This window comes from Bombina bombina, chromosome 1 (genome assembly GCF_027579735.1).
Source record: "Bombina bombina isolate aBomBom1 chromosome 1, aBomBom1.pri, whole genome shotgun sequence".
Taxonomy (NCBI): Eukaryota; Metazoa; Chordata; class Amphibia; order Anura; family Bombinatoridae; genus Bombina; species Bombina bombina.
The window spans coordinates 1,359,108,686-1,359,132,830 of NC_069499.1; the positions used below are offsets into that span (position 1 = coordinate 1,359,108,686).

Genomic DNA, 24,145 nt, shown 5'->3' on the forward strand with positions numbered 1-24,145 from the left:
GCCAGGTATAAAATTTGTGAGCTATATTTTAATATTCCAGTGATAAAATGTCACCACATACCTGTTAATGGCTACCACACTTTCCCATTATTTAATTACATCAGTTGATTTAATTGTGGTGGTTTATTAGCATCTTGTTTTTCATAAACGTATAAACCCTTTTTGTTCATGTGCAATTCTATGTTCCTGTAAACTTCTAATCTGCTTTCAAGTGTGACTCTTAATTCTATATCTCTTAGGACGGAGTTTGCTGAGGGTCTGGAGATTTATGGTCCATATGGAAGAAATCTGTAATGAAGAACTTGGGACCCCTTATGCTAGATGCATGAAAATATTTGATGATGGGAAGAACAAATGCAGGAAAGCTCTGTCATTTCTTGCTTTCCTCTGCTATGTTGTTGACATATTTCAACCACTGTGTGGACTGGCCAAGAGTAAGTATGCTTGACAGTACTATTCTCCTATGATATAATGGCACTTCTTACCTACAGAAAAAAGCAGGCGGCTACTGAGATACTGAAAAAGGTACTTTTTATTCCAGGTAAAAAGTTTGACAAAAAGCAAAAAGGATTAGCTTCTATGATTAAGCGCTAGCCAGCGTGAAACATGTAAGTCTGCTGTTTCCCTCCCTGATGTTTTGTGTCATATTAATCCTTTTTGCTTTTTGTCAAACTTTTTACCTGGAATAAAAAGTACCTTTTTCAGTATCTCAGTAGCCGCCTGCTTTTTTCTGTACCTTTTTGCGGCTGTCCACCGCTTTTCTGGGCCGGCTCCATACCTTCCCCTACTCAGAGTGGGTCTGTTTCCCTCTTACCCGACGGACGTTTCCTGTAGCAGCACCAGCTTTACCATACGTCACTTCTTACCTAGTTGATTTGTGTCTCTTCTACAGCTCCTTTGCTATTCTGCCTGATTCCACGTTATGTGGAGAATTTTATGAATAAGCGCATCAAAAACCGTAAGTAGGAAACAAGCCTCCCAAAAGCATGACTATCTGTAAAGGCAAGTTGATGTTTTCACCTCTCTTTCTTTCTTCCTGTAGCAATTGAAAACATGTTGAATAAGCTAAAAGGCCAGTTTAAGTTCAACATGACAATTATTCATGACTTTGATGTGCACATAAACTCAAGTCAGCATACCAGTGAAATGGCTTATAGTATTATGACTAAGGTGCAGGAAGTTATGGACCCATATGTGGAACTTCTTGGCATGATAAGTTATTCAGTGCTGATTGTCAACATCTATGTCTACTATATGTGAGCAATGTTTTGTAACATAGAAAACACCTTGTATAAGTCATGTATATCAGAGACAGGCATTAAACATGGACTGAGTGAGTGGGGCAAGAAAAGGTCGAAATAAGAGACAAATGGGAGAACGAAAGAGTAGAAATATTGGAACTGGGGAAAATAATCTAGTAGTTTATAAGGTAAAGTAGAAATTGATATGAAAATGAGCTAAATACCGTAGCAAGACAAACAATAGCAAGAAAATGGAGAGAGTTGGAATTTTTTTTGGACAAAAACAAAAAATCAGAGAGATAGACAGGATAAAAGGGGCAAGGGGATAGAAGAGAGGGAAGGACTCATAAAATCTTCTCATCTACACCTTTTACTTTCTTTATCTCTTCCCCTGACATGCTTTCCTTTATATAGTCCAATTTACACAATGTAAACATAGCATTTTTCTTATTCTTATACCTCTTAATCCTTGCTTCATCCACTTTACATTCCTTCACCACCTATCTTTCCACACAAAACATCCTATTTCTCTTATAAGGTGTATCCAGTCCACGGATCATCCATTACTTGTGGGATATTCTCATTCCCAACAGGAAGTTGCAAGAGGACACCCACAGCAGAGCTGTAATATAGCTCCTCCCCTAACTGTCATACCCAGTCATTCTCTTGCAACTCTCAACAAGCAAGGACGTTGTAGGAGAGAGTGGTTAAATATAGCTAGTTTATTTTCTTCAATCAAAAGTTTGTTATTTTTAAATAGTACCGGAGTTGTGCTATTTTACCTCAGGCAGTAAATAGAAGAAGAATCTGCCTGAGGTTTCTATGATCTTAGCAGGTTGTAACTAAGATCCATTGCTGTTCTCACATATGTCTGAGGGGATTACACAGATGAGGTAACTTCAGCGAGAGAATGGTGTGCAGTTTATTCTTCTATCAGGTATGTGCAGTTATAATTTTTTCTAGAGATGGAAAACACTAGAAAATGCTGCTGATACCGGATTAATGTAAGTTAAGCCTGAATACAGTGATTTAATAACGACTGGTATCATGCTTACTCCCAGGGGTAATACCCTTATGATATTTACTATATAAAACGTTTGCTGGCATGTTTAATCGTTTTTATATATGCTTTGGTGATAAAACTTTATTGGGGCCTAGTTTTTTCCACATGGCTGGCTTAAATTTTGACTAGAAACAATTTCCACTGTTGTAGTATAAAAGTTACAGTTGGTGCAGTTAAAATTACAAACTGTGACATCCAGCTTCCCTCAAAGGCCCTCTGAATGCTATAGGACATCAAAAGGGCCCAAAGGCTTTCCACGGTCGTTTATTGGGGAAGGTAGGGCCACAGCTTGCTGTGGCATTTGGTTGTGACTGTTAAAAAACGTCTATTTCGTTGTTTTATCCGTTTTTTGAACTAAGGGGTTAATCATCCATTTGCAAGTGGGTGCAATGCTCTGTTAGCCTATTATACACACTGTAAAAATTTCGTTTGATTTACTGCATTTTTTCACTGTTTTTCAAATTCTGACAAAATTTGTTTCTCTTAAAGGCACAGTACCATTTTTTATATTTGCTTGTTAACTTGATTTAAAGTGTTTTCCAAGCTTGCTAGTCTCATTGTTATTCTGTATAAACATGTCTGACATAGAAGAAACTCCTTGTTTATTATGTTTAAAAGCCATGGTGGAACCCCCTCTTAGAATGTGTACCAAATGTACTGATTTCATTTTATGCAATAAAGATCATTTTCTGTCTTTAAAAAATTTATCACCAGAGGAATCTGACGAGGGGGAAGTTATGCCGACTAACTTTCCCCACGTGTCAGACCCTTTGACTCCCGCTTAAGGGACTCACGCTCAAATGGCGCCAAGTACATCTAGGACGCCCATAGCGTTTACTTTACAAGACATGGCGGCAGTCATGGATAATACACTGTCAGCGGTATTAGCCAGACTACCTGAACTTAGAGGTAAGCGAGATAGCTCTGGGGTGAGACAAAATGCAGAGCATACTGACGCTTTAAGAACCATGTCTGATACTGCCTCACAATATGCAGAAGCTGAGGAAAGAGAGCTTCAGTCAGTGGGTGATGTTAATGACTCAGGAAAGATACCTGATTCTAATATTTCTACATTTAAATTTAAGCTTGAACACCTCCGCGTGTTGCTTAGGGAGGTTTTAGCTGCTCTGAATGACTGTGATACCATTGCAGTGCCAGATAAATTGTGTAGACTGGATAAATACTTTGCAGTGCCGGTGTGTACTGATGTTTTTCCAAATACCTAAAAGGTTTACAGAAATTATTAATAAGGAATGGGATAGACCAGGTGTGCCGTTCTCTTCCCCTCCTATTTTTAGAAAAATGTTTCCAATAGACGCCACCACACGGGACTTATGGCAGACAGTCCCTAAGGTGGAGGGAGCAGTTTCTACTCTAGTAAAGCGTACTACTATCCCTGTCGAGGACAGTTGTGGTTTTTTTTTTTAGATCCAATGGATAAAAAATTAGAGGTTACCTTAAGAAAATATTTATTCAACAAGGTTTTATCCTACAGCCCCTTGCATGCATTGCCCCTGTTACTGCTGCTGCAGCGTACTGGTTTGAGTCTCTGGAAGAGGCTTTACAGGTAGCGACTCCATTGGATGACATACTTGGCAAACTTAGAGCACTTAAGCTAGCCAATTCTTTTATTCTGATGCCATTGTTCATTTGACTAAACTAACGGCTAAGAATTCTGGTTTTGCTATACAGGCGCGCAGAGTGCTATGGCTTAGATCATGGTCAGCTGACGTGACTTCAAAATCTAAGCTACTTAACATTCCCTTCAAGGGGCAGACCCTATTCGGGCCTGGTTGAAGGAGATTATTGCTGATATCACTGGAGGAAAAGGTCATGCCCTTCCTCAGGACAGGTCCAAATCTAGGGCCAAACAGTCTAATTTTCGTGCCTTTCAAAACTTCAAGGCAGGTGCGGCATCAACTTCCTCTAATAATAAATAAGAGGGAAATTTTGCTCAATCCAAGACGGTCTGGAGACCAAACCTGACCTGGAAAAAAGGTAAGCAGGTAAAAAAGCCTGCTGCTGCCTCTAAGACAGCATGAAGGAACGGCCCCCTATCCGGGAACGGATCTAGTAGGGGGCAGACTTTCACTCTTTGCCCAGGTGTGGGCAAGAGATGTTCAGGATCCCTGGGCGTTGGAAATTATATCCCAGGGATATCTTCTGGACTTCAAAGCTTCCCCCCCAAAAGGGAAATTTCACCTTTCACAATTATCTGCACACCAGATAAAGAGACAGGCATTCTTACACTGTGTACGAGACCTCCTAGTTATGGGAGTGATCCATCCAGTTTGTGGTTCCCAAAAAAGAGCGAACCTTCAGACCAATTTTGGATCTAAAGATCTTAAACAAATTCCTCAAAGTTCCATCATTCAAGATGGAAACTATTCGTACCATCCTACCAATGATCCAGGAGGGTCAATATATGACTACAGTGGATCTAAAGGATGCTTATCTTCACATTCCGATACACAAAGATCATCATCGGTTTCTCAGGTTTGCCTTTCAAGACAGGCATTACCAGTTGTAGCTCTTCCCTTGGGATTAGCTACAGCCCCAAGAATCTTTACAAAGGTTCTAGGGTCGCTGATGGCGGTTCTAAGGCCGCGGGGCATAGCAGTAGCCCCTTATTTAGACGACATCCTGATACAGGCGTCAAACTTCCAAATTGCCAAGTCTCATACGGACGTAGTACTGGCATTTCTGTTGTCGCATTGGTGGAAAGTGAACGAGGAAAAGAGTTCTCTATCCCCACTCACAAGAGTTTCCTTTCTAGGGACTCTGATAGATTCTGTAGAAATGAAAATTCACCTGACGGAGTCCAGGTTATCAAAGCTTCTAAATTCCTGCCGGTTTCTTCATTCCATTCCGCGCCCTTCGGTGGTTCAGTGTATGGAAGTAATCGGCTTAATGGTAGTGGCAATGGACATAGTGCCGTTTGCACGCTTACATCTCAGACCGCTGCAACTATGCATGCTCAGTCAGTGGAACGGGGATTACACAGATTTGTCCCCTCAACTGAATCTGGACCAAGAGACCAGGGATTCTCTTCTCTGGTGGCTATCTCGGGTCCATCTGTCCAAAGGTATGACCTTTCGCAGGCCAGATTGGACAATTGTTACGACAGATGCCAGCCTTCTAGGTTGGGGTGCAGTCTGGAACTCCCTGAAGGCTCAGGGATCGTGGACTCAGGAGGAGTCTCTCCTTCCATTAAATATTCTGGAACTAAGAGCGATATTCAAGGCTCTTCAGGCTTGGCCTCAGTTAGCAACTCTGAGGTACATCAGATTTCAGTCGGATAACATCACGACTGTAGCTTACATCAACCATCAAGGGGGAATGAGAAGTTCCCTAGAGATGTTAGAAGTGTCAAAAATAATTCGCTGGGCAGAGATTCACTCTTGCCACCTATCAGCTATCCATATCCCAGGTATATCTGATATCTAGAGCACTGGGAGGCGGATTTTCTAAGTCGTCAGACTTTTCATCGGGGAGAGTGGGAACTCCATCCGGAGGTATTTGCACAACTGATTCATTGTTGGGGCAAACCAGAACTGGATCTCATGGCGTCTCGCCAGAACGCCAAGCTTCCGTGTTACTGATCCAGGTCCAGGGATCCCAAGGCGACACTGATAGATGCTCTAGCAGTGCCCTGGTCTTTCAACCTGGCTTATGTGTTTCCACCGTTTCCTCTGCTCCCTCGACTGATTACCAAGATCAAGCAGGAGAGAGCATCAGTGATTCTGATAGCACCTGTGTGGCCACGCAGGACCTGGTATGCAGATCTAGTGGACATGTCATCCTTTCCACCATGGTCTCTGCCTCTGAAACAGGACCTTCTACTTCAGGGTCCTTTCAACCATCCAAATCTAATTTCTCTGAGGCTGACTGCCTGGAGATTGAACGCTTGATTTTATCAAAGCGTGGCTTCTCCGAGTCAGTTATTGATACCTTAAGACAGGCACGAAAGCCTGTCACCAGGAAAATTTACCATAAGGTATGGCGTAGATATCTTTATTGGTGTGAATCCAAGGGTTACTCATGGAGTAAGGTCAGGATTGCTAGGATATTATCTTTTCTCCAAGAAGGTTTGGAAAAAGGATTGTCAGCTAGTTAAGCGTCTGGCAGATGTTCCAGACGTTCAGGCATTTTGTCAGGCTTTAGTTAGAATCAAGCCTGTGTTTAAACCTGTTGCTCCACCATGGAGCTTAAACTTGGTTCTTAAGGTTCTTCAATGAGTTCCGTTTGAACCTCTTCATTCCATAGATATCAAGCTTTTATCTTGGAAAGTTCTTTTTTTGGTAGCTATTTCCTCGGCTCGTAGAGTCTCTGAGCTATCTGCCTTACAATGTGATTCTCCTTATCTGATTTTTCATACGGATAAGGTAGTCCTGCGTACCAAACCTGGGTTCTTACCTAAGGTGGTATCTAACAAGAATATCAATCAAGAGATTGTTGTTCCATCCTTGTGTTACACAATCTGGATGTGGTCCGTGCTTCAAAGTTTTACTTACAAGCTACTAAAGATTTTCGTCAAACATTTGCTTTGTTTGTTGTCTACTCTGGACAGAGGAGAGGTCAAAAGGCTTCGGCAACCTCTTTTTCTTTTTGACTAAGAAGCTTAATCCGCTTAGCCTATGAGACTGCTGGACAGCAGCCTCCTGAAAGGATTACAGCTCATTCCACTAGAGCTGTGGCTTCCACTTGGGCCTTTAAAAATGAGGCTTCTTTTGATCAGATTTGCAAGGCGACGACTTGGTCTTCGCTTCATATATTTTCAAAATTTTACAAATTTTATACTTTTGCTTCTTCGGAGGCTATATTTGGGAGAAAGGTTTTACGGGCAGTGGTTCCTTCCATTTAAGTTCCTGCCTTGTCCCTCCCTTCATCCGTGTACTTTAGCTTTGGTATTGGTATCCCACAAGTAATGGATGATCCGTGGACTGGATACACCTTACAAGAGAAAACACAATTTATGCTTACCTGATAAATTTATTTCTCTTGTGGTGTATCCAGTCCACGGCCCGCCCTGTCATTTTAAGGCAGGTAATTTTTAAATTTAAACTACAGTAACCACTGCACCCTATGGCTCCTCCTTTCTCGGCTTGTTTTCGGTCAAATGACTGGCTATGACAGTTAGGGGAGGAGCTATATTACAGCTCTGCTGTGGGTGTCCTCTTGCAACTTCCTGTTGGGAATGAGAATATCCCACAAGTAATGGATGATCCGTGGACTGGATACACCACAAGAGAAATAAATTTATCAGGTAAGCATAAATTGTGTTTTCCTGGCTCCCCTTTATAGCGTTCATCACAAAAAAGTATCCTTTTTGTGGACATAAATAGGGTCATACTAAACCACTAGAAATTCTGAGATATAGGGGCCCATTTATCAAGCTCCGTACGGAGCTTGTGGGCCTGTGTTTCTGGCGAGTCTTCAGACTCGCCAGAAACACAAGTTATGAAGCAGCGGTCTAAAGACCTCTGCTCCATAACCCTGTCCACCTGCTCTGAGCAGGCGGACAGGAATCGCCAGAAATCAACCCGATCGAGTACGATCGGGTTGATTGACAGCTCTCTGCTGGAGACCAATTGGCCACGAGTCAGCAGGGGGCGGCATTGCACCAGCAGCTCTTGTGAGCTGCTGGTGCATTTAGCGAGGTCTTGCGGACCTGATCCGCACTGTCGGATCAGGTCAGCAAGACCTTTAATAAATAGGCCCCATAGGATTTAAGCCCTCAATTTACTAACAACAGGATTTCCTTGTTCCACCCTTGTCAGATAAGGGAAAGGAGTCTGACATCTCCTACCCCAGCTGCAGTGAGGGGGTCAGCAGGATATGGATCAAAAGGGTGAACCTACTATTAGACTACATCGTCGTCCTCTACACTTAGGGCTCAGCATAGGGGACTCCTCAAAATTGTTCTTTCAACTACACAGTTTACTTCCTATATTACATTTACTTCATTCTCTTGATATCCTTTGCTGAAGAACATACCTAGGTAGGCTCAGGAGCGTTCAAGTGTCTGGAGCTCTATATGGCAGCAGTTTTTCAACAGTTTTTTTTTAAATAGTGCAAACACTGCTGCTATTTGGTAATTAAAAGGGTTTCCTTCTAACAGACTAAAGCTAGTTAAAAGGCCATTAAACACCAGATTTTTCTTTGCATACATTTGTTGTAGATGATACAATTATGTAGTCCATCTGTGAGTGTTTTTGTAATAATGTTTAAATTTGCTTATTTTTTAATAACATTGTGTTGATTTTCAGACTCCTAACCAAACCCCACAGTGTCAGATGTATACACGTGTTTACAGTCTACTGCTGGCTTCTGATTGTCTAATCTGTCTTTTAATACGCAGGGAAGGGCGGGTAGTATATGCACCCAGCCCCTTTCACTGGGTGTCCCAGCCTAACCTTATTAACAGTGCTAAACTTTTAACTTCTAAGTAAGTTTTTAAGAGGTTTTATACTGGATTTTTAGATCAGTATCTGTGCATATTCTTCTTTATAGTAGTGTCTATTACATGCAGTTAACTTGATGTATACGGTCCCTTTCAGACCATGAAGATATGATCTTTACATAGTGAAAGTATATCATGTTCAAAATTTTCCAGTAACTTAGGGTCTGAAAACACATTTGACTAGGTCAGTTTCCTTTTCCGGAACTATGGAAGTATAGGAAATATTTGCAAAGCATTACTATTAAAATTTGTATTCATCCACTGTAGTGGGTTTTGGTGTATTTATCTTTTCCTCCCCTTCCTTATATGTTAACTTTCTACATATTTTCGGTAAATGGCTACTAAATTTATTCATGAATGTATGACACTTTGAGGGGTAGTTATCAACGCGTCTACTTTACCTGCCTTTGCCGGTTCAATACGCCCGCCTAAGCTCGCCTACCATCGCCGCCGGGGACCTGAATACATTCGCCTAAGGTATCAATAAAGCTGTTAAAAAGCCGCGCACCAAGTACGGGGCGATGAGCAGCGGACTTGAGAGTTATCACTCATCCGATCTCGCTGCTCTTCGGCTTTTTGACAGCTTAATTGCTAGCCTGTCACTAAGCACCCACACTAACTACACTGTTTCTACCCCCTATACCGGCGCCCCCGGAGCCCCCCGCAACTAAATAAAGTTATTAACCCCTAAACCGCCGCTCCTAGACCCCACCGCAACTCTTATAAATGTATTAACCCCTAAACCGCCGCTCCCGGACACCGCCGCCACCAACATTATACCTAGTAACCCCTATCCTGCCCCCCCTATACCGTCGCCCTCTATAATAAAGTTATTAACCCCTATCCTGCTGATTCCGCACCTCGCCGCAACTAACCCCTAAACCGCCGCTCCCGGACCCCGCCGCAACCTATATTAAACTTATTTTTTATTAACTAAGTTAATCCTATTTAAAACTAAATACTTACCTTTAAAATAAACCCTAATATAGCTACAATATAAATAATAATTATATTGTAGCTATCTTAGGATTTATTTTTATTTTACAGGTAACTTTCAATTTATTTTAACTAGGTACAATAGCTATTAAATAGTTATTAACTATTTAATAGCTACCTAGCTAAAATAAAGAGAAATTTACCTGTAAAATAAAAACTAACCTAAGTTACAATTACACCTAACACTACACTATACTTTAATAAATTATTCCTATTTAAAACTAAATACTTACCTGTAAAATAAACCCTAAGATAGCTACAATGTAATTAATAATTACATTGTAGCTATTTTAGGATTTATATTTATTTTACAGGTAACTTTGTATTTATTTTAGCTAGTTAGAATAGTTATTAAATAGTTATCAACTATTTAATAACTACCTAGCTAAAAGAAATACAAAATTACTTGTAAAATAAATCCTAACCTAAGTTACAATTAAACCTAACACTACACTATCATTAAATTAATTAAATAAATTAACTACAAATAACTACAGTTAAATACAATTACATAAACTAACTAAAGTACAAAAAATAAAAAAAGCTAAGTTACAAAAAATAAAAAAAATAAGTTACAAACATTTAAAAAATATTACAACAATTTTAAGCTAATTACACCTAATCTACTATAATAAACACCGCTACTATAATAAAGTTATTAACCCCTAATCCGCCTCACTCCCGCCTCAATAACCCTATAATAAATAGTATTAACCCCTAATCTGCCCTCCCTAACATCGCCGACACCTAACTTCAATTATTAACCCCTAATCTGCCGACCTAATCTCGCAGCTACTGTAATAAATGGATTAACCCCTAAAGCTAAGTCTAACCCTAACACTAACACCCCCCTAAGTTAAATATAATTTAAATCTAACGAAATAAATTAACTCTTATTAAATAAATTATTCCTATTTAAAGCTAAATACTTACCTGTAAAATAAACCCTAATATAGCTACAATATAAATTATAATTATATTATAGCTATTTTAGGATTTATATTTATTTTACAGGTAACTTTGTATTTATTTTAACCAGGTACAATAGCTATTAAATAGTTAAGAACTATTTAATAGCTAAAATAGTTAAAATAATTACAAATTTACCTGTAAAATAAATCCTAACCTAAGTTACAATTAAACCTAACACTACACTATCAATAAATAAATTAAATAAAATACCTACAATTACCTACAATTAAACCTAACACTACACTATCAATAAATGAATTAAATACAATACCTACAAATAACTACAATTAAATAAACTAACTAAAGTACAAAAAATAAAAAAGAACTAAGTTACAAAAAATAAAAAAATATTTACAAACATTAGAAAAATATTACAACAATTTTAAACTAATTACATCTACTCTAAGCCCCCTAATAAAATAACAAAGCCCCCCAAAATAAAAAAATGCCCTACCCTATTCTAAATTACAAAAGTTCAAAGCTCTTTTACCTTACCAGCCCTGAACAGGGCCCTTTGCGGGGCATGCCCCAAGAAATTCAGCTCTTTTGCCTGTAAAAAAACACATACAATACCCCCCCAAACATTACAACCCACCACCCACATACCCCTAATCTAACCCAAACCCCCCTTAAATAAACCTAACACTAAGCCCCTGAAGATCTTCCTACCTTATCTTCACCTCACCGGGTATCACCGATAGAATCCTATCAGCCAATCGGAATTCGAGGGACGCCATCTTGGATGACGTCCCTTAAAGGAACCGTCATTCTTCAATTGGACGTCGTCGGAAGAAGATTGGTCCGTGCTGGAGGTCTTCACGATGGAGCCATTCCTCATCGGATGAAGATAGAAGATGCCGCTTGGATCAAGATGGTTGCCGGTCTGGATCGCCTCTTCTTCCCGGATAGGATGAAGACTTTGGAGCCTCTTCTGGACCTCTTCAGCCGCAGGATTATGGATCGCCAGCCCCCGCTTGGGTTGGATGAAGATTTTGGAGCCAGGACGGATCGGTGTGATACCCGGCGAGGTGAAGATAAGGTAGGAAGATCTTCAGGGGCTTAGTGTTAGGTTTATTTAAGGAGGGTTTGGGTTAGATTAGGGGTATGTGGGTGGTGGGTTGTAATGTTGGGGGGGGGGTATTGTATGTGTTTTTTTACAGGCAAAAGAGCTGAATTCTTTGGGGCATGCCCCGCAAAGGGCCCTGTTCAGGGCTGGTAAGGTAAAAGAGCTTTGAACTTTTGTAATTTAGAATAGGATAGGGCATTTTTTTATTTTGGGGGGCTTTGTTATTTTATTAGGGGGCTTAGAGTAGGTGTAATTAGTTTAACATTGTTGTAATATTTTTCTAATGTTTGTAAATATTTTTTTATTTTTTGTAACTTAGTTCTTTTTTTATTTTTTGTACTTTAGTTAGTTTATTTAATTGTAGTTATTTGTAGGTATTGTATTTAATTCATTTATTGATAGTGTAGTGTTAGGTTTAATTGCAACTTAGGTTAGGATTTATTTTACAGGTAAATTTGTAATTATTTTAACTATTTTAGCTATTAAATAGTTCTTAACTATTTAATAGCTATTTTACCTGGTTAAAATAAATACAAAGTTACCTGTAAAATAAATATAAATCCTAAAATAGCTATAATATAATTATAATTTATATTGTAGCTATATTAGGATTTATTTTACAGGTAAGTATTTAGCTTTAAATAGGAATAATTTATTTAATAAGAGTTAATTTATTTAATTAGATTTAAATTATATTTAACTTAGGGGGGTGTTAGTGTTAGGGTTAGACTTAGCTTTAGGGGTTAATACATTTATTAGAATAGCGGTGAGCTCCAGTCGGCAGATTAGGGGTTAATGTTTGAAGTTAGGTGTCGGCGATGTTAGGGAGGGCAGATTAGGGGTTAATACTATTTATTATAGGGTTATTGAGGCGGGAGTGAGGCGGATTAGGGGTTTATAACTTTATTATAATAGTGGTGCGGTCCGCTCGGCAGATTAGGGGTTAATAAGTGTAGGCAGGTGGAGGAGACGTTGTGGGGGGCAGATTAGGGGTTAATAAATATAATATAGGGGTCGGCGGTGTTAGGGGCAGCAGATTAGGGGTACATAGGGATAATGTAAGTAGCGGCGGTTTACGGAGCGGCAGATTAGGGGTTAAAAAAATATGCAGGGGTCAGCGATAGCGGGGGCGGCAGAATAGGGGTTAATAAGTGTAAGGTTAGGGGTGTTTAGACTCGGGGTACATGTTAGAGTGTTAGGTGCAGACGTAGGAAGTGTTTCCCCATAGCAAACAATGGGGCTGCGTTAGGAGCTGAACGCGGCTTTTTTGCGGGTGTTAGGTTTTTTTTCAGCTCAAACAGCCCCATTGTTTTCTATGGGGGAATCGTGCACGAGCACGTTTTTGAAGCTGGCCGCGTCCGTAAGCACCGCTGGTATCGAGAGTTGAAGTTGCGGTAAATATGCTATACGCTCCTTTTTTGGAGCCTAACGCAGCCATTCTGTGAACTCTAAATACCAGCTGTATTTAAAAGGTGCGGCCAGAAAAAAGCCAGCGTAGCTAACGCACCCCTTTGGCCGCAGAACTCTAAATCTAGGCGTAAGATAGCCATAATATAATTATTATTTATATTGTAGCTATATTAGGGTTTATTTTAAAGGTCAGTATTTAGTTTTAAATAGGATTAATTTAGTTAATAATAGAAATATTATTTAGATTTATTTAATTAATATTTAAGTTGGGGGGTGTTAGGGGTGTGTGTTAGGGTTAGGGTTAGATTTAGGTTTAGGGGTTAATAATTTTATTACAGTGGCGGCGGTGTAGGGGGGCAGGATAGGGGTTAATAAATGTATTATAGGTGTAGGGGGGCAGATTAGGGGTTAATAAGTTTAATATTTATTTAGTTGCGGCGAGGTCCGGGATCGGCAGGATAGGGGTTAATAACTTTATTATAGAGGGCGGCGGTATAGGGAGGGCAGGATAGGGGTTAATAGGTATCATGTAGGTGGCGGCGGGGTCTGGGAGTGGCGGTTTAGGGGTTAATACATATATTATAGTTGCGGCGGGGTCAGGCAGCGGCGGTTTAGGGGTTAACATATTTATTATAGTCGCGGTGGGCTCCGGGAGCGGCGGTTTAGGGGGTAATACATTTATTTAGTTGCAGCGGTGTAGGGGGGGGACAGATTAGGGGTATTTAGACTCGGGGTACATGTTAGGGTGTTAGGTGTAGACAGCTCCCATAGGAATCAATGGGATGTCTGGCAGCAGCGAACATGTACTTTCGCTATGGTCAGACTCCCATTGATTCCTATGGGATCCGCCGCCTACAGGGCGGCGGATTGAAAACCAGGTACGCTGGGCCGGAAAAGTGCCGAGCGTACCTGCTAGTTTTTTGATAACTAGCAAAAGTAGTCAGATTGTGCCGCACTTGTGTGCAAAACATCTGGAGTGACGTAAGAATCGATCTGTGTCGGACTGAGTCTGGCGGATCGAAGCTTATGTCACAAAATTATACTTTTGCCGGTTTCTAGCCTTTGATAACTAAGGCGAATCAGCCTCGCCACAAATACGCTGCGGAATTCCAGCATATTTGAGGTTGACGGCTTGATAACTACCCCCCTTTGTCTGTTACTGCTGTAAATTTCTTTTTTGGTTTATATCCACAGTAGCATTTACTAAATTCCCTCCCTTCTTTGGCTGTAACTAGACATATTCTGCTTACTACACATAGGGTATGTATGTCCCAGAATGGATGGAGTCTGTTTTAATTGATTTATCTAGTATGGGTGTATAGTAAATCCTCTTATAGAAGCAATGTTCCTACATCTTATACTTTGCCCTTTTCAACCATAATTTACACATTCATTCCCTTGAGTCCCCCCAATCAATCCGTAAACCTATCTTTCTCATTTTCTCCTCGCTTACTTTCTCTGATTAGAAAAATATACCTACCTCTTCTATTATATTTTCTACACCTACTTTTTTAACCATTCTGCTTCTTCCTTTGCACTCTACTCCTCCAATTAACTTTTTCTTTCCACCCCCTTCCCCTTTGGCACCATTGCTCTCTTACGCCTCCCCCCACACACACACACACTTCTCTTTACCAATACCCTTTCCCATTTCATTTCTATTATTTCACACTTTTGTTTCCCCCTTATCTAGGGCCCTTATGTACCGCAGACAGTACCTATTTGATGACAACTATGATAACATTTATATTACAAGGAAATTTATTGAGCTGGATGTAATGAGAGCAAAGCAAGGAAGAAGAACCCTTCTTCCACTCAACAGCATAGAGGCATACCACTTCATTCGACCAAGTGAGTCATTACTGGGGGCCTTTGCACAAACTGAGAGATTCCTGATGTAACTATCTACCTATAACTTACAAGTAATGAGTGTGTATTCCTGGGGCACGTAAGCATTATAATTAATACGGGGGCATCTAGAATGCTAGTTGATATACGTACTATTTTATCTATGGGTGATAATCTGATACCAGAATTACCCTGCAAATTTAGGTAAGGCTTTAACAATGGTGCTACATACCTTAAAGGGATAGTCTATTCAAAATTAAACTTTCATGATTCAGATAGAGCATGTAGTTTTAAGCAACTTTCTAATTTACGTCTATTAACAATTGTTTCGTTCTCTTGGTATCTTTATTTGAATGTAAGCTTAGAATTGCCTAAAATTGCATGCTCTATCTGAATCATGAAAGTTTAATTTTGACTAGACTATCCATTTAAACACATTGTTCTTTCTTTTCCACACCTATTTAATCTAAATGTTCCTCTTTGTGTTACCCAGGCTCACTTTTCCTCACAAGAAAAGAGATAAGAGGCTACACATTTAAGATATTCAACATCTTCAGAACGCTGCTAGTGGTAGTATTTGTAATAATCATAGATTACCTCATCTTCTGGGTGCTAGACATGGTCGCATACCTGCTGGACGCTGAGGTGGTGGCCAGAGGTGAGAAATAATCCTCTTGAAGTGGGTGACAGTAAGCAGCTCTCAAGTGGGAAACAAAATTGCTTCAGTACTATAGAGTTGATTCCCTAAAATGGCAAGGTTGCTCTTCAAATCTCAAAGGGACTGTAATTTTGTTAGAACAGTTTACAAAGTTTTGCAATTAAAATATCAAGATCAGTTCAGGGATATACCTCCTGAGAAACCTAGTTAAATCCATGTTCCTGGTCTCCTTTTTTGTTCCCCAATTAGACAGATGTAAACAAGCATTTGCTTTGAGCTAACCAATCACAGTGTAGAATGTTGCAGGCTCAGGTAAATTTCACCATATTTTAAAGGGACATGATACACAAATGCGTAAGCACTTGACAGGGATGCAGCAAAATGTAAAATGCTGACTAGAAAATATCAACTGAACAGCTTTATGTAAAAAGAAAGATATTTTACCTCAACATTTCCTCAGTTGCCAGATCCTATTGTAAAGGGACTTTAAGCAGCCAATCAAAATGCTAATCCCAGGACTTGCAAGGGAGCATGCATTTGGCATGTGCAGGCAAATTCACGTTATTTCTGTGGATGGACGAATGTGCTGAAAGTATAATTCGTTTGGTAGAACAAATAATCCTGTGGACATTCTTTTTGCTAAGAATGAAAACCCATTCAAATTCTGTAATCGAATGTTATTTTCATTTTCCAATGTTCATTGTTAGATCGAATATCCACATTTTAAGTTTTGAATGTAACATTCGATATAACAAATACTGTTCAGAAGGTCAATAGTTCACATGGTAGGGAATTTAGTAAATTGAAACATAGTAGATACAAGTATATCAATTCAAATGTTTCTATTTTGAATATTGCATGATTTGAATATTACATCTAAAGAGAGCATTAGAAATACTATTACAAATATATCTAATCAAATTTTTCGAATTCGAATATTGCATAATTTGAATCGAATTATTAGAAATATTCTAATCAAATGTTACATTTAAAGAAAACATTAGAAATACTATTATATTAAATGAATGTTAGAATGTTGTACAAACATTTGAAGTTTGAAACGAACAAACAAATGTGTTAAAAAAAAATTCATTTTACGAATGTTGCAAAACATTCGCCCATCCCTAGTTATTTCCCTCCTCAGTTTAACGAAATGTAAAATTAAATATCTCAAAATGTCAGTAAAATCCTATGAAATCACAGTAAAGCAGAGTGACATCAGCACTGATGAAGCTGATTGGCTGTTGTTTTGTTTTTGTTCTTTTAACATGCAGCTGATAGTAAATAGTGAAGAAGTTAGAGTCCGGAGGCTTGAACTTAAAAAATAACTTTTAATAGGGATATTAAAAACAGACAGATCACAACATCCCAGTGTATGTAGCCTGATAAGCTGAAAGCATTTTTGGCTCTCCGCCGAAGTCTTAGCTTGATTAGGCACAGACTGGTTGACATTTTTAAAACCAATGGGGATATCATTGGTTAAAATCAATTTGACATCACTGGCACAATTTAATTCTTAAAGAGATGCATCCACTATGTGGTTAGAGCTGTTCCATTTTGGGTTCTAATGTTTAACACTTCACTCTTTGGTAATGACACAGTGATCATTTAGTTTGACATACTACGGATACAACTTAGACCCACTTTTTATACTGTTATGTTTACTGATTTATTTAGTTATGTATTTATTTGGCCTTATTCATCGTTACTTCTGCTAACTATTTGATAGCACCTAAACAATGCTAGTGTTACTCTTATATACTAAATATATATATATATATATATATATATATATATATATATATATATATATATATATATATATATATATATTTAAATATATTTCTCTTGTTAAGTGTATCCAGTCCACGGATCATCCATTACTTATGGAATATATTCTCCTTCCCAACAGGAAGCTGCAAGAGTCCACCCACAGCAAAGCTGCTATATAGCTCCTCCCCTAACTGCCATATTCAGTCATTCTCTTGCAAGCCTCAACATAGATAGGAGGTCGTGAGAGTCTGTGGTGCTTTCTACTTAGTTTATTCTTCAATCAAAAGTTTGTTATTTTTAAATGGCACCGGAGTGTGCTGTTTATCTCAGGCAGTATTTGGAAGAAGAATCTGCCTGCGTTTTTCTATGATCTTAGCAGACGTAACTAAGATCCATTTGCTGTTCTCACACATTCTGAGGAGTGAGGTACTTCAGAGGGGGAATGGCGTGCAGGTTTTCCTGCAGATAAGGTATGTGCAGTAAAATATTTTTCTAGGAATGGAATTGACTAAGAAAATACTGCTGATACCGAAGTAATGTAAGTAAAGCCTTAAATGCAGCGATAGCGACTGGTATCAGGCTTATTAATAGAGATACATACTCTTGTAAAAATGTGTTTTAAAACGTTTGCTGGCATGTTTAATAGTTTTTTAACATATGTTTGGTGATAAAACTTATTGGGGCCTAAGTTTTTTCCACATGGCTGGCTTAAATTTTGCATAGAAACAGTTAACTGAAGCTTCCCACTGTTGGCTGTGGCAGTTTGTTGTGTCTGTTTTTAAAAACGTCTATGTCATTTTTTTGATCTGTTTTTTGCATTAAGGGGTTAATCATCCATTTGCAAGTGGGTGCAATGCTCTTTTACCTTATTACATGTACTGTAAAAATTTCGTTTGTTTTACTGCCTTTTTTTCACTGTTTTTCAAATTTTGACAAAATTTGTTTCTCTTAAAGGCACAGTAACGTTTTATATATTTGCTTGTTAACTTGATTTAAAGTGTTTTCCAAGCTTACTAGTCTCATTATTAGTCTGTTCTAACATGTCTGACATAGAGGAAGCTCTGTGTTCATTATGTTTTAAAGCCATGGTGGAACCCCATCTTAGAATGTGTACCAGATGTACTGATTTCATGTTAAACAATAAAGATCATTTTTTGTTTTTAAAAACATTATCACCAGAGGATTCTGTCGTGGGGGTAGTTATGCCGACTAACTCTCCCCACGTGTCAGACCTTTTGACTCCCGCTTTAGGGACTCACGCTCAAATGGCGCCAAGTACATCAAGGGCACCCATAGCGTTTCTTTTACCAGGGGATTCTGTCGAGGGGAAAGTTATGCCGACTAACTCTCCCCACGTGTCAGACCCTTCGACTCCCGCTTCAGGGACTCACGCTCAAATGGCGCCAAGTACATCAAGGGCGCCCATAGCGTTTATTTTACAAGACATGGCAAAGGTGGTGAATAATATTCTGGCAGCAGTATTAGTCAGACTACCTGAAATTAAAGGAAAGCAGTTAGCTCTGGGGGTAGATACAGAGCATACAGACGCTTTTAGAACCATGTATGATACTACCTCACAATATGCTTAGTCTGTGGGTGATTTTTTTTTTTTTTTGACTCAGGGAAGATGATTTAACCTGATTCTGATATTTCTACATTTAAAATTTATGCTTGAGAACCTCCACTTGTTGCTCAGGGAGGCTTTGGCTGCTCTGAATGAATGTGTACAATCGCAGGGCCAGAGAAATTGTGTAGACTGGATAAATAATATGCAGTGCCGGTGTGTACTGATGTTTTTCCAATACCTAAAGAGGTTTACTAAAAATTTTTTAATAAGGAATGGGATAGACCAGGTGTGCCGTTCTCTTCCCCTCCTATTTTTTAGAAGAATGTTTTCTAATAGTTACCACCACACGGGACTTCTGGCAGACAGTTCCTAAGGTGGAGAGAAGAGTTTCTACTCTAGCTAAGCGTACCACTACCTCTGACGAGGACAGTTGTGCTTTTTAGATCCAATGGATAAAAAATGTTTATTCAACAGGGTTTTATCCTGCAACCCCTTGCATACATTGCTTCTGTCACTGCTGCTGCGGCGTTCTGGGTTGAGTCTCTTGATGAGGCTTTACAGTTAAGCGACTCCATTGGATGAATATATTTGACAAGCTTATGCTAGCCAATTCCTTTGTTTTCTGATGCCTTGTTCATTTGACTAGACTAACGGGTAAGAATTCTGTTTTTTACTATACTGGCGCGCAGAGCGCTATGGCTTATATCATGGTCAGCTGTCGTGACTTTAATAAATAAGCTACTTAACTTCCCTTCAAGGGGCAGACCCTATTCGGGCCTGGTTTGAAGGAGATTATTGCTTATATCACTGGAGGAAAAGGTCATGCCCTTCCTCAGGATAGGTCCAAATCAAGGGCCAAAAAAAAAAAAAAAAAGTCTAATTTTCGTGCCTTTTAAAAACTTCAGGGCAGGTGTGGCATCCTCTTCCTCTAAGGCAAAACAAGAGGGAATTTTTGCTCAGTCCAAGGCGGTCTGGAGACAATCGGACCTGGAACAAAGATAAGCAGGCCAAGGAGCCTGTTGCTGCCTCTAAGGCAGCATGAAGGAACGGACCCCTATCCGTTAACGGATCCTATAGGGGGCAGACTTTCATTCTTCGCCCAGGCGTGGGCAAGAGATGCCCAGGATCCCTAGGCATTGGAATTTATATCCCAGAGATATCTTCTGGATTTCAAAGATTCCCCCCCCCAAAAAAGGGGAGATTTCGCCTTTCACAATTATCTGCAAACCAGATAAAGAAGGAGGCATTCTTACATTGTGTACGAGATCCATCCAGTTCCAAGAGAGGAACAGGGACAGAGTTTTTACTCAAATCTGTTTGTGGTTCCCAAGGAGAGGGAACCTTCAGACCTATTTTGGATCTAAAGATCTTAAACAAATTCCTCAGAATTCCGTCATTTAAGATGGAAACTATTCGTACCATCTTAACTATGATCCAGGAGAGTCAATAGAGGACTACAATGGATTTGAAGGATGCTTATCCTCACATTGTGATGCATAAAGATCACCATCGTTTTTCAGGTTTGCCTTTCTAGACAGGCATTACCAGTTTGTAGCTCTTTCCTTTGGGATATCTACAGCCCCAAGAATCTTTATGGAGGTTCTGGGGTCGCTTTGGCGGTCGGGGCATAGAAGTGGCCCCTTATTTAGACGACATCCTGATACAGGCGTCAAACATCCAAATTGCCCAGTCTCATACGGACGTAGTACTGGCATTTCTGAGATCACATGGGTGGAAAGTGAACAAGGAAAGAGTTCTCTATCCCCAATCTCAAGGGTTTCCCTCCTAGGGACTCTGATAGATTCTGTAGAAATGAAAATTTACCTGACGGAGTCCAGGTTGTCAAAGTTTCTAAATTTCTGCCGTGTTTTTTTTTTTTTTTTTTCATCCCATCCGCGCCCTTCGGTGGCTCAGTACATGAATGAAATCGGCTTAATGGTAGCGGCAAGGGACATAGTACCGTTTGCACGTCTACATTTCAGACCGCTGCAACTATGCATGCTCAGTCAGAGGAACGGGGATTACACAGATTTGTCCCCCTGTTAAACCTGGACCAAGAGACCAGAGATTCTCTTCTCTGGTGACTATGTCGGGTCCATCTGTCCAAGGGTATGACCTTCCGCAGGTCAGATGGGACAATTGTTACAATAGATGCCAGCCTTTTAGGTTGGGATGCAGTCTGGAACTCCCTGAAGGCTCAGGGATAGTGGACTTAGGAGGAGACCCTCCTAATAAATATTCTGGAACTGGGAGTGATATTCCATGCTCTTCAGACTTGGCCTCAGTTAGCAACTCTGAGGTACATCATACTCAGTCGGACAATATACACGACTGTGGCTTACATCAGCCATCAAGGGGGAACAGAAGTTCCCTAGCGATGTTAGAAGTCTTACAATAATTCACTGGACAGAGACTCACTCTTGTCTATCAGCTATCCATATCCCAGGTGTTGAGAACTGGGAGGTGGATTTTCTAAGTCGTCAGACTTTTCTTCCGGGGGAGTGGGATTTCCTCCGGAGGTCAAGACCAAGCAGGAGAGGGCTTTGGTGTTTTTGACAGCGCCTGCGTAGCCACGCAGGACCTGGTATGCAGATCTGGTGGACATGTCATCCTTTCCATCACAGTCTCTGCTTCTGAGACAGGTCCCTCTACCTCAGGGTCCTTTCAACCATCTAAATAGAATCAATCTGAGATGGACTGCCTGGAGACTGAACGCTTGATGTTATCAAAGCATGGCTTCTCAGAGTCAGTCATTGATACCTTAATACAGACATAAAAGCCTGTCTCTAGGAAAATTGAACATAGATATGGTGTAAATATCTGATTGTTATGAATCCAAGGGTTACTCATGGAGTAAAGTCTGGATTCCCAGGATATTATCTTTTCTCCAAGATGTTTTTGAGAAAAGGGTTGTCAGCTAATTCCTTAAAAGGGGACAGATTTTTACTCTGTCTATTTTTTTGCACAAGCGTCTGGCAGGTATTCTAGACGTTCAGGCATTTGGTCAGGCTTTGGTTAGATCCAAGCCTGTGTTTAAAACTGTTGCTCCGCCATGGAGCTTAAACCTGATTCTTAAGGTTCTTCAAGAAGTTCCGTTTGAACCTTTTTTGTTCCATAGATATCAATCTTTATCTTGGAAAGTTCCTTTTGGGTAGCTAATTCCTCGACTCGTAGAGTCTCCAAGTTATCTGTGTTACAATGTGATTCTCCTTATCTGGTCCTTCGTACGGATAAGGTAGTCCTGCGTACCAACCTTGGTTTTTTCCTAAGGTGGTATCTAACAAGTACATCACTCAAGAGATAGTTGTTCCATGCTTGTATCCTAATCCTTCCTCAAAGAAGGAACGTCTATTACACAATATTGGACGTGGTTTGTGCTTTAAAGTTTTACTTACAAGCTACTACAGTTTTCATCAAACGTTCACCTTGTTTGTTGTCTATTCTGGACAGAGGAGAGGTCAAAAGACTTCAGCAGCCTCTCTGTCTTTTTGGTTAAAAAGCATAATTCATTTAGCTTATGAGACTGCTGGACAGCAGCCTCCTGAAGGGATTACAGCTCATTCTACTAGAGCTGTGGTTTTCACTTGGGCCTTTTTTAAATGTGGCTTCTGTTGAACAGATTTACAAGACGGAGTCTTGGTCTGCGCTTCATACTTTTCAAATTTAACAAATTTGATACCTTGCTTCTTCGGAGGCTATTTTTGGGAGAAAGGGTTTTTTACAGGCAGTGGTAACTTCCGTTTAAGTACCTGCCTTGTCCCTCCCATCATCCGTGTACTTTAGCTTTGGTATTGGTATTCCATAAGTAATGGATGATCCGTGGACTGGATACACTTAACAAGAGAAAACATAATTTATGCTTACCTGATAAATTTATTTCTCTTGTAGTGTATCCAGTCCACGGCCCGCCCTGTCACTTTAAGGCAGGTAATTTTTTCATTTGAACTACAGTCACCACTGCACCCTATGGTTTTTCCTTTCTCTGCATGTTTTCGGTCGAATGACTGAATATGGCAGTTAGGGGAGGAGCTATATAGCAGCTTTGCTGTGGGTGGACTCTTGCAGCTTCCTGTTGGGAAGGAGAATATATTCCATAAGTAATGGATGATCCGTGGACTGGATACACTACAAGAGAAATAAATTTATCAGGTAAGCATAAATTATGTTATGTAGGGGGGTCCATGGTTTGATTGCAATTGTTGCTACTCAAATAACTATATTATTATTATTCCATTGATCTTAGAAGCCTAAACTGCCCTAATATCCAAACCCTTGTCACTGGACATGTGTGTTCTCACATAAGAAAACCAATATTAATCTGGGGAGGCTCCCAAAAACAGATTAATACCTATAGTGTGTGTGTGGGGGGGAATTACACAGCCTGCTGTGGAAATATTTCTCTTGTAAGATGTATCGAGTCCACGGATTCATCTATACTTGTGGGATATTCTCCTTCCCTACAGGAAGCGGCAGAGAGAGCACCCACAGCAGAGCTGTCTATATAGCTCCTCCCTTAGCTACACCCCCCATTCTCTCTGCCTGCTTAACTGCTAGGAAGGGCAAAGAGGAGTGTGGTGACAAAAATCTTAGTTTTTTATTTCTCAAGCAAAAGTTTGTTATTTTGAATGGTACCGGTGTGTACTATTTACTCTCTGGCAGAAAAGGGATGAAGATTTCTGCAAGGCGGATGATGATCCTAGCATTTTGTAACTAAGATCCACTGCTGTTCTCACAAGGGCTGAAGAGTAAAGGAAAACTTAAGTTGGGGGAACAGTTTGCAGGCTAAACTGCATTAAGGTATGTTCAGTCTATTTTTTTCTAGACAGACTGTGTTATTTCTAGAAAAGGCTGGCAATATCCCCATGAGGGAAAGGTAAGCTGTATTCAGTTAAAGAGGAATCCAAGCTTGCATAAAGGGCTCATTAGTTACTGGTGACACTAATAGGAAATTAATTACAATTAAAACATTTTTTGAGGGACTTTAAGGGGTCTTTGTGGCTTGTTTAAGGGTTATTAACCCACATGGCTAGTTTAAGAAACACTCTGTGGTGTTTTTTAGGCCCCATAACATCGAGTGAGGTGGGTGGG

The 24,145-nt window shown here is 39.9% G+C and overlaps 1 protein-coding gene across 1 annotated transcript in view; it reads left to right on the forward strand.

The window, feature by feature from the left end:
- The window catches only part of DCST2 (DC-STAMP domain containing 2), an 86,195-nt gene that overhangs the window by 22,540 nt on the left and 39,510 nt on the right, over positions 1-24,145 (forward strand). The window contains exons 4-8 of the mRNA XM_053719670.1: positions 240-434; positions 893-958; positions 1,043-1,256; positions 14,905-15,062; positions 15,553-15,717. Coding sequence (XP_053575645.1) covers positions 240-434; positions 893-958; positions 1,043-1,256; positions 14,905-15,062; positions 15,553-15,717 — 798 coding nt within the window. The remainder of the gene's footprint in view (positions 1-239; positions 435-892; positions 959-1,042; positions 1,257-14,904; positions 15,063-15,552; positions 15,718-24,145) is intronic.